This window comes from Fukomys damarensis, unplaced genomic scaffold, assembly GCF_012274545.1.
Source record: "Fukomys damarensis isolate Sample0158 unplaced genomic scaffold, DMR_v1.0_HiC HiC_scaffold_17, whole genome shotgun sequence".
NCBI lineage: Eukaryota > Metazoa > Chordata > Mammalia > Rodentia > Bathyergidae > Fukomys > Fukomys damarensis.
The window spans coordinates 67,996,320-68,013,508 of record NW_022900929.1 but is presented as its reverse complement, the minus strand read 5'-3'; the positions used below and the strand labels follow the sequence as shown (position 1 = coordinate 68,013,508).

The window sequence follows — 17,189 nt, the reverse complement described above, 5'->3', positions numbered from 1 at the left end:
GTATCATCTATTTGGCACACTTTGGCTAAATTTACCTTGTTAGGAGGATACTAGAATGCCATAATTACAAACATCTGCCAAGCCTATATTCCTTAAAGATATTTCTAGTGTTTCTATAAGTATCCTAGTGATTTTGTAAAATCCTTTAAATGGCAGGAGTTCAGTCGGTTACCTTATGAATAAATGTAAATACGGCTTTAGTGGATTTCTGTATTTGAGTAAATGGAACAGAGCAATTTATTTTTTATTATATTTCTAATACTTGGTGGTGCCTGCAATACTGTTTATTTTGATTATATTCTATTGTAAAAGATATTAAATAAATTACTGCGTTACTTTCAGTGAGACTGAGGATGATTTGGAACAATTCCCATTAGAACGCCATAAGGAGAAGATGGAAATGTGGCTCAGCAGCAATACTTAAGAAAAATCCTGGATTTCTAAATTTCATGGCAAATCAGTATTGATGAATAAGTGTAAAAGTGCTAAATTTAAAACAAGGAAACTTTTCAAGTTGTAGGAGAGACGTTACAATAAAACTGAAATACCATCTTGTACCTATTCACTGAAATTATCAAAGGAGGAAAACTGTTTGGAATATACTGTAAGTCACTACAGCAGGCTTTACTACATAAAGGTGGTGCATTGGCGATCAAGTTGGAATATTCAGTTTTAGGCTATTAAAGGTCCAATTTTATGATTTAATTCATCAGTAGTATATTCTTTCACGAAATGCAATTCAAATCTTTTAGATAGCTTAACTTCAGCATTTCCAAGATACGCAGTTTCCTTTTATTTTGGGGGTGCTTCTAGTTGTTTCTCTAATGGCATTATTGTCATTATTTTGCATCTGCAAAACAGAGCAACTATTTTATGTACGGAAGCCTTCAAAATGTTAAAAAAGTTATTTCTTGTATTTTGCTTAAAATTTCTATGACAAATTGTACTTTTCTGCTCATTACTGGATGCAGAAATAGTAGTGGCTTAAACAAGACAGGTACCAGCTCTGTCTCACACAAGAGAAGTGGAGTGGTAGAGAATTTTGCAGTAGTGCAATGGTGTCACAGACTCATCATTGATCACCCTGATGGGAAGACATAACTTCTACCTTGGAGTTGACCCACAACTTACAATTGGTCTGAGGGCCCTAGCTATTACATTTTAATTACAGGCACAAAGAAGAAAAAGGGAAACAGATAAATGGGCCCATTCCCTTCTCTTGAAAGGAAATTCTCCAGTGTATCCACATAAGATCTTTGGTAACCTGTTATACATGGGTGCAGAAAAACGTTGACCTAACAGGCCCAGGTATATTGTATTTAGAAAAGCCTGCTTGCAATTTGATCAATGTGGGAATTTAGGCCTCAGGAGGATTCCCACTAGTCTCTAGCTGATAAAAAGTGGCTCACTGTGCCAAAATTGTTTTTTGCATATGATATGGTTTTGGCTGAATCCTTGCTTTACTTTGGGGATATTGATATTTTTGATATATTAGGTAAAGAATGACTAAGACAATGAAAATTTGAGTAGTGGGTCTTCAATGATCTTCCCTGATAGATGACTTTTCATAAGAGTTGTCATGATTCAGTGCTGGGGGAATTAAACACATCTGACTCTATTGGGAGGGGACTCTTAGTAATGTGTTTCCCTTTTCTTCAAAATATGCCCTATGTACCTTTTGCATTTTGTTAATTTTGTGTTGTATCTTTTCACTGTAATATATCACACTCATAACTATAACTTTATAATGAGTTCCATGAATCACCATGGAGTCTCCTGACACAGGAAAATCAGGCAAATTACTTTGTTACTATTTCTTAATTTATAAGACCTATTTTAAATTCTGTCACAGGCATTGTACTTTTTTGCAGCTCAGACCAACAGTTTAAATTCTGCTTTTATTCACATTCTCTCTCATCGAGGCGAACCGAATGACCGGGAGGGTGGGGTTTCCACTGATTGAGATGTGGAGATTAAGATGCTTGGTTTGGAGAGGAGACTGAGTTCTTCTGGGACGTGTTATTGTCATGTTGGATATGGAGGACATGGCAGTTGGTGGATAGAGGTCTGGAGTTCTGACCTACAGTATGAACTTAGTCGGCATTCTTATACGAATGTTTGATGTACTTGTTGGGCTGACTGAGGAAGTGAGTGCAGGTGCTGAAGAATCAAGCTGAAAGAACTCAACATTCGGAAGTCAGGGAGATTCGCAGGAACCACCACTGAAGACCGGGAAGGATTAGCTTGTGAGGACGTAAATGATTTTCTGTTCACTTTGCCAGAAATTTAGAGAGCATCTTTAGCATTTTTCCCCACTTGTCTACAGCTTATATAAAATGATGTAATTACTAAAATTTAGACTTGATAAATATGAAGTCAAATTTGCATTTCAGTCCTGAATACATGCAACACACTGACATTCTTTTAAATTTGCTAAATCACTCTGCTGATTCACTTTATATATAGTCTGTCTGTTCTACAATTCAAGTAATTTTGTAATGAACTAATTCACAGTTTATATCACCCATTCTTTTGTCTTTATTCTTACATTATATTTTTTTAAAAATCATCAATTGTATTAATGTATCTCCATGAATTCAGTTTTTGCACTTATCAAAGCTTGTTTTAGCCTTATCTAATATTGTTAACTGCTAATTCAAAGCATTTTATGTTTAAAATTTGACATCAGAAAGTTATTTTTTATTTTTTATTTACCTCTAATTTCAACCATTCATGTTCAGAATATAATGCTATACTTATAAAGATGAATAGACAAAACCCTATAGGTGGATTAATAAATTCATTAAAATTGTTGAATTTAAATAAAAATCCTGCTTTGTGTATTCCAAAACGAAAACAGATTAATACACTCAACTTCAATTTAAAGAAATATGTATTAAGAGATTAATATCTTAGTTGACAAACTCATTGTATGGTTGGAGTCTTAGGGAGTAGAATTTTATATAATTCATTCTTATATTGTCCTTAGAATTGTAGTCTCAGGAACGTGTTCAAGCAAAGGTGGATTTGATGCTCATTATTATGTCTGGGCTTTGGTTCTTTGGGCTGAAACTGTCAAGATCAAGAACAGCACTTGCCATAATGAGCTACAGGTTATTGAGGCAAAACAGTTATATCTTAAGAATGGTGCTTTGGAAGTAAATTGGGAGGATTCATGTGCCAGTGATGTTTTTGAGGAATTACCCGTAGCAGAAACTAATGGAACAGAAAAGCAAGGAGGAAGATGGACAAGGATGGACTGTCACCTGTGCTTCAGAATCTGTCCCAAGAGGAGGCAGGGCTTTCATATCTCACACATCTCATTGGCTAAAAGTCAGGGAGTTGGGGAGTACCGTTAAACTTTAAAAGGAGTAAAATCCTGTTTCTGGTGTTTGGGACCCATGGATCATTCTTCAGTTGTGTTTCAAAACCAAACTTCTCCAAGGCCATCTATGTTAACCCCCACCACTTTATATCTGTGAGGACTCGAACCAAGAAATAGTCTCTTCTGTGACCTCCTGCTTGAAATTATGCTAGCAGACCCTGTCTTTTAGGCCAGTGCTGGCTTTTTAGGGTTAGCTCTCATAGCTCTGGTGGACCTCATTCCAATAACCACAGTAGATGTGATGGTGTTTATGTCATTTTTTTCCTTTGATCACTTTTTACTGATTAATGATCTTATTTCAGGGTACCAGTAAAGGACAAAGCTCAGATTTGTCTGTAGGCATCGATATGCATGCATATGTATATGTATATATATATGTATATGTATATATATATATATATATATGTATATGTATATATATATATGGCTTAACTGCTTGGTGACTGATGGAAAGTATCTTCAGTGATGACTCCTCACGCACTGTACATTGGTTATAGGGGAGAACCGAGAAGTCTCAGCACTGCCTTACTGAGTTTGTAGCATTTATGTAACATACTCTGGGGACTCAGCAAAGCCTATCTTTGATCTATGCTTCAGGTTTTTAAAATATTTTTCTAAGATTATTTCAGTCAACATTGATTTTATTTAAGGCTATATAAAAGTAATGAAGTTTCACTAGAACCATGATATCACAAACAAAATAGGAAACTCTGTTAGGAATTAGCCCTAAGCTAAATGTTATGTTCTGCAGCCCGAGAGGATTTTTGTGTTGTTTCTTCAATTTAGGTAGAGAATTACAATGCAACATTATGCCCTAAATTCTAGGATCTTTCTTTGTGTGTTTATGTTATTCTTATGGAGATGACTATTCAATATTATACTGTTGCAAAATAATTTAAATAAAAACATATTTAAGAATTCAGTATATCTGAAAGTGGGACATATTTTATTCCCATGGTGGGAGTAGTAACAGTTTCAGATTTCCACTCTCCTGTTTTTACAGGGTTATGGAACCATCAAATTATAGCAAGAAAGTGTTATTCAAGTAAAGAATATATTTCCAAACTTTTCTTGCTGCTAAGGGCATGGGTATAACTACGAGATAAAGTAGAAGAGTTATGAGGCAACTGCCCAGAACTTTCTATGAAAGACAGTTGGAAGGTGTGTTTTATCTCTTCCTCTCTCCTGCTGCTGGGAGTGGGATATGAGGACTAAATTTGTAACTGCTATCCTGGACCTTGTGCTCAGCAGTGGATTGGAGGGAAAGCTCTCCAAAAGCCTGATTCTCTTAGTACGTACTTCGTGGAGTGGAACTACTAAGTCCCCATGAGGCTGCCTCACTCCAGATTTCTTTTGCCTGGCATAATCTAGTGTTCCTCTTACATAAGCCACTGATGGAATTTATCTTACTTATAGCTGAACTCAATCTTTAGCATTATATCCCACAATCCCTCAACTTTCAACTCAAGCACTCCATTTTCAGTTTTTAAATATGTTTTGATTATTTACTGCACCAAGTTCTGGAGATCTAGCATTGCATTGTCTTCCTGTGGCACTTCTCATGGTTTATCTCTAGATGTCCCCCAAAGCCTCATGCACTCATATGTGGGCTTTTGGGAGGTGACGGGATCATATGTATGAGATACTGGATTAGTCTACTGATACCGGTTTATAACTAGGTGAGATGTTGGGAGGGACGGAAGCAGGGTAGGAGGAGGCGGGTCCCTGGGTGTGGCCTGGAAGTATATTATAAATCCCTTCTCTTTCCTTAATGGTCACTGCCTCCTGCCAGCCCTCCACTGTTTGTTCTCTGTGATGTCCCTCTGCTGTTCTGCCCTGCATTGGAGACAGCTACCTGTGCACTGAAACTTCTACAGACTGTGAGCTAAAATAAACCTTTCCTCCTTTAACTTGCGAGTGCTGAGTATTTTGTCCCAGCAACAAGAATGTAACTGACAGTACTTATTGCCTGTCTTTTTGATGCTGTTTTATTCTCAGTAGCATCCTGCACATACATGACATCGAAACTCAAAGTATCTGCAGAGGAAATCATTAAAATAAAGAGGAATTAGTTATATTTGTACAGGTTAACAACCTGCAGCTCAGGGTAGAGCTCAGCAAATTTACATTAAATTGAAACAAATTGAGTACGGAATTAATATAGAAGGTACTTAAGCTTTGCATTTTCCTTTATCTGTCCTTTCAGTGTAATCATTGATGGTTTTCTATTGATTGGCTTCTCAGTAACAATATTCTTTTTATTTTTCTCTTTGAACAATGAATCAATTTCCATGTATTAATCTTTTTTATAGCTGTATTGAATTAAATTCAGATAGCATGTCTTATTCTAGCTCTAGTTTAAAAATTAAGCTAGATAATAGGAATCGATGAAATGGACCTTTTGTAAATGGGAAGGGGCAAAAGCTATAGGATGAGGAGTAAAACAAATTAAAATATTTTCTGCACAAGTATCACAACCGCACGATGCATATAATCATTGTGTACTGCAAAGATGGACTAATAAACCTTTTTAAAGGTAGAATTTTCTTTGCTGATGATTCTATGATAATTTTTTATAAATGTTTAATAGACATGAGAAAAATACCCATTATTTTATGGGCAGAACATTCTATATATGTTATCTATAGAAATATTTGATCAAGAACATTCTATGTATGTGTTATCTATAGAAATATTTGATCAAATATATTTGATTATGCTGATTATATGTTTTAATTCTCTTTCTTTTTAGCTTAATAAAAAAGTTACATTATCTGGAACAGTCTAATTCACAGAGAGGTATTTTGTTCCTCACTTTCCTGTCACTGGGACAGAATACTAGACACCTGCCACTCAGAGGAAGAATTTATTTTGGCTCTTGGTTTCAAATGGTTCAGTCCAAACAAAGCAACATATTGCAATATTGACAGGTAGAAAATGATAGGATAATCCACCTAGTGCTGTTGTCCTAACTTGGATATGAAGGAGATTTACAGAACTATAAACAATGGCACTTTTTTGGGGGGTTCCAGGGATCGAACTCGGGTCCTTGTGCTTGTGAGGCAGGCGGTGGCACCACTGAGCTAAATCTCCGGCCCAACAATGACACTCTTCATTTTCATATTGGAAAATAAATTTTTTTTTCATTCAAAATGTTACCTATTTTAAAATGCCATACACTTATAGAGTAAGATAATACACACTTTAACCTGTTGTTTTAACTTCTAAAACCATAATTATGAATAACTATAATACAGATAAAAGCCATTTGAAGTCCTCACTAATTTTGGAGAATATAAGGATGTTCTTTGGCCAAAAGCTTGTAACTGTTGGTTATATACAGTCTCTCTGTCTCTTCTGTCTTTGCCTATCTTTATATATATCTTATCCTCCTCCCCTCTTATTGAATCATTTTGCATTAGTAATATATTTTCCGTATTTGGAAGAATTAGGTTATTCTTTTCTTTTATTTTTTTTTTATACTGGGGATCGAACTCAGGCCCTTGAGCTTGTGAGGCAGGCAGCGGAACCACTGAGCCAAATCCCTGGCCTAGGATTAGGTTATTCTATAACTTTTTTATCCTGAACCTATTTTTATATTCTGAAATACTTCGTTTTCCAAATCAACTCTGTATTATATTGTGATATTGAAAGAAAATGTGATACCTTAATTGGAATCCTGATTAAACTTAGATTATAGTTGAGATATATTTTCGTAAAGGGAATTAAAATCTCTCTGTACAAAAATATGTCTTTTATTTCTTTAATCTTTATTTCTGTACTTGTAGATTTTGAAATTTAAATGAAAATAGAACTCTAGATTTCATAAAGGAAATATTACTACTTTGGCTCATTACCAATTGACAGTGCACACCTGCGACCCCAGCACTCTTAGGGAGACCCTGTCCCCACCAAAATTTTTTTAGTAATGGGCTGAGGATGTAGCTCAGTGAGAAAGCCCTGGGTTCAAGCCCCAGTATTACAAACAAACAAAACAAAATAAGTTAAAATGGCACATTGCCCTTGTTATCCGTTTTACTTCTATAGACATATAGCTGATGAATTTATAAACTGCTTGAAGGCAAGACTTCTGCCATTTACTCTTTGGTATATGGATATAGGAAGTATTGATTAAACATTTAATATTGCTTTTTGTTTATTAATGTCTAAGGAACATTTTTCTTTTATTTACAACTAAGGAGAAACATAAATAATCCATACTGATATTTTAATGTATGGAGAATCTTTTAAAGGCTTAAATGTCAGTACAGCATAAATCTTAATTCGCATTTCATAAAGACATTGATAGTAGCAGTATTATAGGATTTCAGACATTAGTTTCATCTCACATGTTTTATCATGTATGTTTGAGCAGCAGAACTTATTAGCTGTTTCTCAATTTCAACATAAAGATGAAAAATATACAGTTGAGAGGAGAGAAGGAAAACCAATTCATTTTTACTTGCTATTTTATATCTCTTTATAGTGTCAGCCTGTAGCTTTTGTTCGGGTTTTTACAAACTAAAGTACACAAAATTTAAGTTGAATGCCAGGCGTTATTGCTAGCAAAAATGAAATCATTTGCACACAGCTGTGTTTAAAAGAATGGCATTGTTTATAATGAAATGTTTTAGATATTGAAAATGTTTTGGCAGTTTAACAGAAATCTTCTCCTTGAAAAAGTTTACACATTTTTCTGAAAATTATTGATGTAAAGTGAATTCTAATTATCAAAATAGACAAATCATTCGTAGGCGTATTAAAGCAAAGCTATTAAAGAAATAAAAAAACTCTTTTAAAAGCCAGGTGTATACAATTACACGTAATCTCAATAAGCCATTATGGTAATATGCCTGAAGTATCCAGATCAAATAGGAAATTTAAAATAAAATAATGAAACATGTCCAAAAAGAAATGAGAGTCTATCTAGAGTACAAAATAGCTTCCAAAGTTTGGAAAATGTAAAAGACAATTTCCAATGCTCAACAAAGAAAAGAGAATCCGCATTTCTAGTGTCCTGCTGAAATTTAACTCCCTCTCTCTCAGACTTCATCTTAGTGTTTGCACTATGGATGGATTTCCACGCAGTGGAAGTGGAATTACAGGTACTATAGAATGACAGCGCTTCAATTAAATTCCTATCATTCACTTAGGCATATAACATTTCTGGAAGAGTTATCAGTCATTTGAAAGGAAAAGCAATGCAGCAGCTCGGAAAGCAAACATCAAATGAGTTAACTACTATTTGATTTTCTTGTGTGTGTGGGGAAACCAACCTAAAGTAACAATCTCTGTCGATGCTTGCTCAGATCAGGTGGACCAAAACAGCAGGAAGTGCCTCTGACAGATTCCAAGACTCCAGTGTCTTCAATGAGACGCTAAGGATTACAAACATTCAGCGACACCAAGGAGGCCGGTACTACTGTAAAGCCGAGAATGGCCTGGGGTCCCCAGCGATAAAGTCCATCCGAGTGGATGTGTACTGTAAGTAAATCCCCTGGTCTTTGATTCAGCCTAATATGGGCTTTTTATGTCCAACTGTGATTTTCTAAAAAATAATCGAATTCTCTCTTGTGGAGAATGAAAAATGTTTCAGATAATCGTAGCTATGTTAATACATTTCTGAGGCAAGAAATCGCCATTAGAAATTATGCACCATTTTAGAACATGTAGAAAGCTCATTAATTTAAAGATTACCATTAGACAATGTGACTGATAATTCCACCAATAGCATGATGCTTGATATATATACTTATCCCTTTCTATTTTGGGGAGGAAAAGATCATGCATATGTACTCTTACTTGTGTTGGTTCCTGTTACCGATATATAATTACAGCTACACTTCTGTATTTTTAAGTGCATATTGTATATGTAGGAAATTTTTCTGAATTGGCTTGTAAATGACCAGAGTCTCCATTTTGAGTCCATCTTTGACCCAATCCTGGTAAATGCAGTCAGTACCAAGCCTATGCCCAAAGGTGCTATCTACAAAGGATTGCTTGACCTGTTGTTGCTGTTGTTTTTTGGCTTGCATTTTCCTACATTTCATTCTTGTTCATTATATTTAAATTCTTCTTGATAGCCTTGCTTCTTTTGCAACCAAATCAAGGACCTACATTCAAGTTGGTGTTTTCCATGGGTGTTACGTGTCTATTGTCTTTTTAAATATTTTTTTTTCTAAATCAGTGGCTGTTAATTGTACAGAATAATACATCCTGTTTGGCACGTTTAAAGGTACATAGACTTTAATCTTTTAAATTCCCAGTTGCCCTCCTTATCTTCCTCCCCCCTCTACCACCCCCTTCCTCTTTTCTAATAGGTCTCTCTTCTACTTTTACCCAATATACTTTAATTTTGTTAACGATTCCACATAGGAGAGAAAGCGTGCAATATTTGCCTCTCTGATTGTGGGTTGTTTCACTTAATGTGACAACTTCCATCCATTTTCCTGCAAATAACATGGTTTCATCCTCCTCTCAAACTGAGGACTACTCCCTGGGGTGTATATGCCACATTTTCTAATTCATGTTGTTGTAGACATTCCTTTAGTTTTAAGACTCTTTAAACCAGGAGAATTTTTCCTCTCCTTAGAGTAATCCAGAAGTAGGGAACAAGTGAGAAGTTTGTTTTTCTGCCTATTTTCCTTTTCGTCCCTGTTTCTTTCTGTGCCCGACAGGTGCTGAGTAGTCAGGAAAGGGCTTGAAGTTATGCACAGTGTCCACATCAGATCTTGCGCTGAGTTTCCTTCAGATCTTTGTACTGGGGTGAGCAGGCAGTGGGAAACAGTGGCATTTCAACTCACACTCCGCATTCAGATACTTTGTTCCCTGTGTTCTCCCCATTTTCCAGCACTGCCCCCTCACCCCAGGACAACTTGGGCACTGTCAGCCCATGTGCCACTCTGTCCCTGTCACATGAGTGCATATGGCATTTCTGTAGGAATCACAACCGTGGAAAAGTCCCTGGCCTCTACTCATTTTCTTCATATATAATTTAAATTAAACTAAGTTTGGCTGAATGAATCATTTCAGTGATAGAAATTTCAAGGGTATATACCTCGGATTATTTTTTTGGTATTGTAGCTTAGGTCTTTCAGTTTTAGAATATATATCTTCAATACCTTGAAACTAATTTTATAATCTAAACAGTTCTAAAAATGAATAGGCCATTCTTCTGTTGTGCTAACTTTTGTCAGCAAAACCAGATGCGACTGCGTTTGTCAGTAAAATGTAACTAGAAACAACTTGAAGAGTAAGATAGAAAAGATATACTCTTTATTTACTCTACTTTGCATGAGTAATTTCATACTTTGTTCAGAAAATATGCCTGATTACAGAATAAAGCCAGCTAGCCTGCTGGGTCGGTTACATAGAGCTGGTATATACTCCGTATTGTCTTTCTAAAGTTGTAAAACATCTGAAACACATTCCCCACAAGTGAATGAGATTTTGACCTGCATTGCTACCATAATAATTTTGACAGTAACAAAAAAATGGATTTCCCAGTTAAAATTCAAATACAAAAGGAGGAAATCGCCTTGCAGAAACTTCAAAAATCATCTGTCCTTTGTTATACAGCTTTGAGAGTACTAACCAGCATCATGACACTCCTTGGGATCCTCATCCCTGTTGTTTCTCAGATTTGTTGTACCTCCACAGCTCAGACTGCTCAACATACTCTTTCCCTAGCCCTAGGCACTATTTTTAAACTGTTTTGGGAAATGCTGAAATAAGACCAGTTTTTCTCTTTCAGACCATGGCTTTAGAATTATTACCTTCAAAGTCAATTTCTGTTACTTTGCTTCAACTGAGAACTGATATCAAAAGACGTAGAACTTGGAACATACTGCTTGGCATAGAATAGGAAATACAACCCACCAAGCTGTTCTCTTCCCCCATGCAACCCCTCCTGAAGACGCTCACTCTGTTACTTCCTCTGTTGACTTCCTGTGTCCTTTTCCCCAGAGGTTTTCTACCTGATCTTGACAAACACCGTGTTCTGTTCCTTATGTGAGATGCCACTGTGATGATACTGCATTTCAGTGCCATTTTCAGTGCAGTATTGGTGGCTAACATTTATTAGAAAGCTATCTATAATTATGTTATTTGAGAAAATAACATGTTAAATTTTAGACTGTATGAGTAAATGTGACCTTTCTCTAGCATGAATTTTCCAGAGCATCCCGGAAGCTCCTACGAAGATCTTTTTAATGTGGGAATTCAGGCGTGTTTTTTACACAATTATACCTATTCATGAAGGCTCACATAAACAAATTTCTTTAGATTGCAGATTGTTAGGCATGATTTGACTGGTAAGAATACTTCACAGTGGAATCAACTAGACCTCTTTGAAGAATCCATGAGCTCTAAATATAACTTTGACTAAAGACCAGTGTTTTTAGGTTGAAGCATATTTATAATTTAAAACATTTTCTTGCATTATTAATAAGAACATGACTAACATATTAATGCTATGTTTAAATTTGGAAAATATGGTGTCTAAAGTGGACTATGAAACATAGAATATATCTCTGCTTGGATTTTGATTTGATATTGGGCTGCTTGGTTGAATAGATAATCAGCTGAAATGCTATAAACAAGCAAATAACTTCATTTTAGGTACTATGCTTTAACTGTTTAGGAAATGCTGAAACAGGACCAGTTTTTCTCTTTCAAGCCATGGCTTTAAAATTATCACCTTCACAGTGGATTTCTGTTCCGTGTGGGAAATGATATAAAAATTGTAGAATTCGGAATGCATTGATTGGTACAGAATAGGAACTACAATCCACCAAATAAATCTGCAGTCAAGTTTATACTTACAACACCATTCTGAAGCAGACTATGAGTTGGGTTCAATAACAACAAGAATAAGATGATCATAATGTTAGAATTTGGCCTTGAATCTCTTGTCATAAATTGTCTTTACAAACTATCGTATATTGATGTCTCATTAATATATAATATATATTTTAGTGTTATACCATTCTTGGACCATTTGTATAATAGTGAAAATGGATATCTCTCATTAAATCTCATGTTCTGATCTTGTTTTTTAAAGCTAAAAGATGCTTTAAATAAAATTTAATGCTATCTACTCATTACTTTGATGAAGATATTTGGTTCTAGAAGAGTAATTTGCTGTAATCGTCCCTGATATAAAATGGGATAACTTTTTTAATATAGATACTTTGAACTATCTGTAGCTCAGTGTACAGTGGAATCTTGAGTTCCAACCAGCCTGATATACAAACAACTTGGGTAATGACTGGAATTTTAGTTTTAACTTATAATCAAAGTTGTGAGTTATGACTTGAATGCCGGCCACTTGTGCTTCCAGATAGTCTCAGATAAAGATTTGACCCTTAAAGTGTCTTGGGAGAAACATTACAGCATCCTGTATGGGTTTAATTGAGAAAGCTTGGGCCAATGTCTCTCTAAGGACACTGAGACCTGACTGTGTACAGGAGAGAGACTTTGAAGGCTGTGGAGAGGAGCCTGAGCCTTCAATTGACCAATCTGAGTTACAACCAGCTCTCAAGATTGGATTGAGTTGGCAAGTCAAGGATCCACTGTTGTTGAGTCTGAAAATGATATTAAAATATTGATCAAGTTAGATAGGTTTCTGACTTTACATTAGTAATTTTTCCAACTAATGTTCTAAAACTTTTATAAGGTAGAAAAAATTAGACTGCGTAGATTATATAAATGAACTGTCAGTTGCACATATACTGTTTTGTTCGTGAATACAGTTTGAGGAAATATAATATCAGTGTTCTTTGATTTATAGCACCTAATATTTTATTTTTAAGAATTGTAAAAGCACTTCAGGAGTTCTATGAGATTCAACTTTATAGTAAATCTATATTTACAGCCTAGTAGATTTCAGATCACATAGTGATTTCAATTTTTTTTCAAATTTGATCTCTTCATTTGTATCAGTATTTCCTTTCAAAACCTAATAAAGTACATAATAATAAGGTGAGAAATAGGGTATGAAAATTAATACTAATATATTTATGAGGTGTAACTTTTGTTCTACTTAAGCCTGTTGTTTTCAACCTATGCATTCTTCATGTCTTCCCCTAAAACTACTAAAATAATAGAAGAGGCAAAGAACAGAAACAACTATCTAACGGCCACATACCAATATGGTTAGTGAGAATAGGAGAGTAGATGACAGGAAAACAATTTTGGAAAAGCAAATCAAGAAATGGTCCCTGCTTCACCTAACAAAGAAATCTTTAATCTCACTGGTTAGTGTACAAAATTAGGAATACACATGTTCTGAAAAGCAGCGTTACACAACCAAATCTCCTACATTCCCATAACTCTAAGCACCTTATCAATCTTTGGAGCGGCCTAGAAATATGCCTTTTCTGAGCGGCTGCAAGTCGAACTTAGTAACCTGAAGTTTTTAAAAAGAACATGCTGTGCCTAAAAGTGGGTCATTAAGTGAAAGTGTATAGTCTAATCTCAGACCTTGCTTATATTTATTTCTGAGAATACTGGTCATGAGGTTGAATATACTTAGGCAGGAGAATTGATAATGAGTTTCTGGGAAAATGGACAAAGCCTCAAAAAAGAGACAGATTCCCAAAACTAGGAGCCTTGGTGAAAAAGGACGCCTAATATGTTCAAGCTACCAGTTAGTTCTTCTGTTAGTGATTCTTAGATGTTAGTTTATAACCTAATAACCAGATGGTTATGATAATATTCTAACCAAAAATAGACCAATTAAGACAACAAAATGAGATAAAACATACAGGAATTAAAAAATGTCCACAAAGCTAAAACAAAAAGGAAAATATAATTATTGATACTTATAATTAATAGCCTTGGAAAGGGGGAACTATTGGATTTATGTAATAAAGCAGGAAAAATATTAACAAGAATTCTGAGAGAATATCAAAGAACTCTAAAAATATGAAAAATTAAAGCATTGAAAAACTTTGGAATAAATAGATGATACATTTGAGGAAATCTTATAGTAAAACAAAATTTAAAAATCAAAGGTTTAGGGCCGGGGATTTAGCTCAGCGGTTCAGTGGCCTGCCTTGCAAGCGTGCAACGACCTGAGTTCAATCCCCGGTACCAATAAATAAATAAATAAATACATACATAAATAAATAAAAAAAATCAAAGTCAATCCCCAGTACCAAAAAAAAAAAAAAAAAAAAAAAAAAAAAAAAAAAAAAACCCAAAAACAAAAAAAAAAAAAAAAAAAGAAAAAAGAAAAAAAATCAAAAGTCTACTACATAAGAGAAAGATGATGAGAAAATCAGAAAATAAGTCTAACTGATCTAATATTTGAATACTAAGAACTTGACCAATAAAAGTTCCAAAAATATAGAATTTTAATTCAGAAAATCCCCCATTATAGCCAGATACGTATTTTTAATTAGAAAAGAGTAATTCTGCAAGGAAATAAAGAAAATCCATTAAAGCATGTCAACATGGAATTGTAATGCATTTGGAAGAAAATGAAGATTTTATATATAACGCACTTTTAGTTTTTCTAATATGGTCACATATAAAAAAAATTGGTATCAAAATGGCATAAATTTTCTCAAAAGAAACCAGAGACTAGGGGCCAGGGATTTAGCTCAGTGGTTCCGCTGCCTGCCTCACAAGCACAAGGACCTGAGTTCAATCCCCGGTACCTAAAAAGAAAGAAAAAAAAAAGAAACCAGAGACTGGAAAACTATTGAGCATAACTTTTGAAATTCTGAACTTTTAAATTTCTAAACTAGGATTTTCTGCATAGCCCATTTCTTTTTCAAATATGAAAGAAGGAAGATACTTTTAGATCTAGGAAGATGTAAAAACAGTTTTCCCATGAGCCTTTTCTCCGCTGCCCTTGACCATCTTCCTCTATAGGGGAAAGGTCATCTCTTCCTCAGAGTATGAAGCTTTGGCAGGGACACACGTGGAGCAGTGAAGGGGGAAAAGGACAGTGGCCTCGCCAGCCAGAGATCAGCCCATCAAATCTGGAGCTCAGTAAGGTGACAGGTGTCCCAGCCAGATGGCCCAAGTGAAATAAATCAGACACAGAAGGTTAAATATTGCATGATTTCTCTTATATGAGAAACTCAAAGTATAAATAATTTAAAGAACAAAATAAAAAATAGATGAAGAAATAGGGAGATAGACTCTGTGGAGGTGGGAAGGGTTTCTGGGGATGGAGAGAGACAAGGGGAGGAAGTCGAGAGGAAGGGGAAGTAGAAAATATCCAGACGCGCTATGTGGAGTACCCGTCCCTGGGAGGGAAGAGTTCAGCATGTATCATAAACATGTATTAAACATAAGGGGGGCAGCAAGGAGCACAGATCAATTCTGGGAGATCAGGGAAAGTCTTCCAGAAAGAGATGCAGCTACTGATTTATTTGATATTTTGTACAAGAATTTTACATTTCTCATAGAAAGCTTAATGATGCAGTAATGACGGTGCATTGAGTATATAAAATGCACAATCTGTTAACGGAAGTCAAAAAGAAGTTGTGTGAAATGAATCAATATACACCAGGTACAGTTGTGGTGAAGAAGACTTGCATAACCAGGACAGTATCAATACTTTAACAAAAAGCAAGCTATAATGATGTGGGGGATGGAAGAGGCCTAGTGTAAGACACTAAAAGTGTCTTTTCCATGGAGAGCAATCGGTAAGACAATGTGAAAACCAAAACCACAAAACAAAAACATAAAAAAAATTACAACCAACAGCAATCCATCAATAGTAATTAAACATTTAGAAATATGTTATCAGCAAAACTAAATATGAATACTTAAGAGATGCTTTGCTAATGATCATCTCTGAGTAAATGGAAATACCTGCAGTTGTATGCATAATTGTTTGATTTTTAAAACTTAATGCATGGTATTTTTTTTAATTTATAAAACATAGATTTGAAGATTTTTACCTGGGAGGTTTTTGTTATTAAGTTCCTAGAAGTTGAAACTAAATTCTAAATTGTATCTGAAGATTTTTGTCAATTCTCAAATTTTAGACTGGGTTTATATTCATATGTTCCTTAATTATTTATAAAAATTGACATCCTTTGATACGTTTTCTTTAATGCTTTATAAGAATTGATATTACTTGGTGTGTCTGCTTCTAAAAATGGTATTAATCTGATAATAAAAATATAAGCAAAGAATAAGCAACAGCAAAGGAAATCACTCTGATGTTTTTTCCAAAATAGTTCAGTATAAGTCCACTCCTAGATGAAACATTTTAAAAATACTTTGACTCCTACCTTCATTTAGTAAATATTCAAGTCGCTACTCACAATGTAGTTCCACTGATTTGTGAATTTAAAGAAGAATATTAAATAAATTTTGCTTCACTGCTTTTCAACTACTTAAAGAGACAAAGTGAAGTATAGAACGCATTTAAGTGGGTTTACAAATGCTGAGTAATAAGGGTAATGATAAATGAAGTCACACAACCATGAATACTGTGCTAGTGGCACAGAATATTAAATGCCAGGAACCAGAAGTTACCGGAGCCTTGGAGCACGAGAGAAGTAGTGCTTACGTTGCAGTTTGAAGCAAGCAGGATTTTGTTGCTTTTTGGCTTTTGTAGTACTGGAGATTGAACTCAGGGCCTTCACGCTGAGCTTTATCCTCAACCTATTTTTTTTTCTTTTAATTTTGAGATAGATTTTCCTTAAATTATCCAGGCTGAGCTGGAATTTGAGATTCTCCTGTCACTGTCTCCCAGAATAGTACTGGGCTTACAGTCCTGCATCACATGGGAGGAGTTTCTGGACTCCATTTTTTTTTTTTTTTTTTCCTCCCGGGG

General features: G+C 35.0%; 1 protein-coding gene across 3 annotated transcripts in view; it reads left to right on the top strand.

Annotated features, from left to right (window-relative positions):
- Mdga2 (MAM domain containing glycosylphosphatidylinositol anchor 2) overlaps positions 1-17,189 on the top strand; it is a 736,020-nt gene that overhangs the window by 385,413 nt on the left and 333,418 nt on the right. For all 3 annotated transcript variants that reach the window (XR_781932.3, XM_010632607.3, XM_010632608.3), the window contains one exon: positions 8,695-8,869. Coding sequence is in view for 1 of the 3 variants with exons in the window: in XM_010632607.3 (XP_010630909.1) it covers positions 8,695-8,869 (175 nt within the window). In the remaining 2 variants the exon portion in view is untranslated. The remainder of the gene's footprint in view (positions 1-8,694; positions 8,870-17,189) is intronic.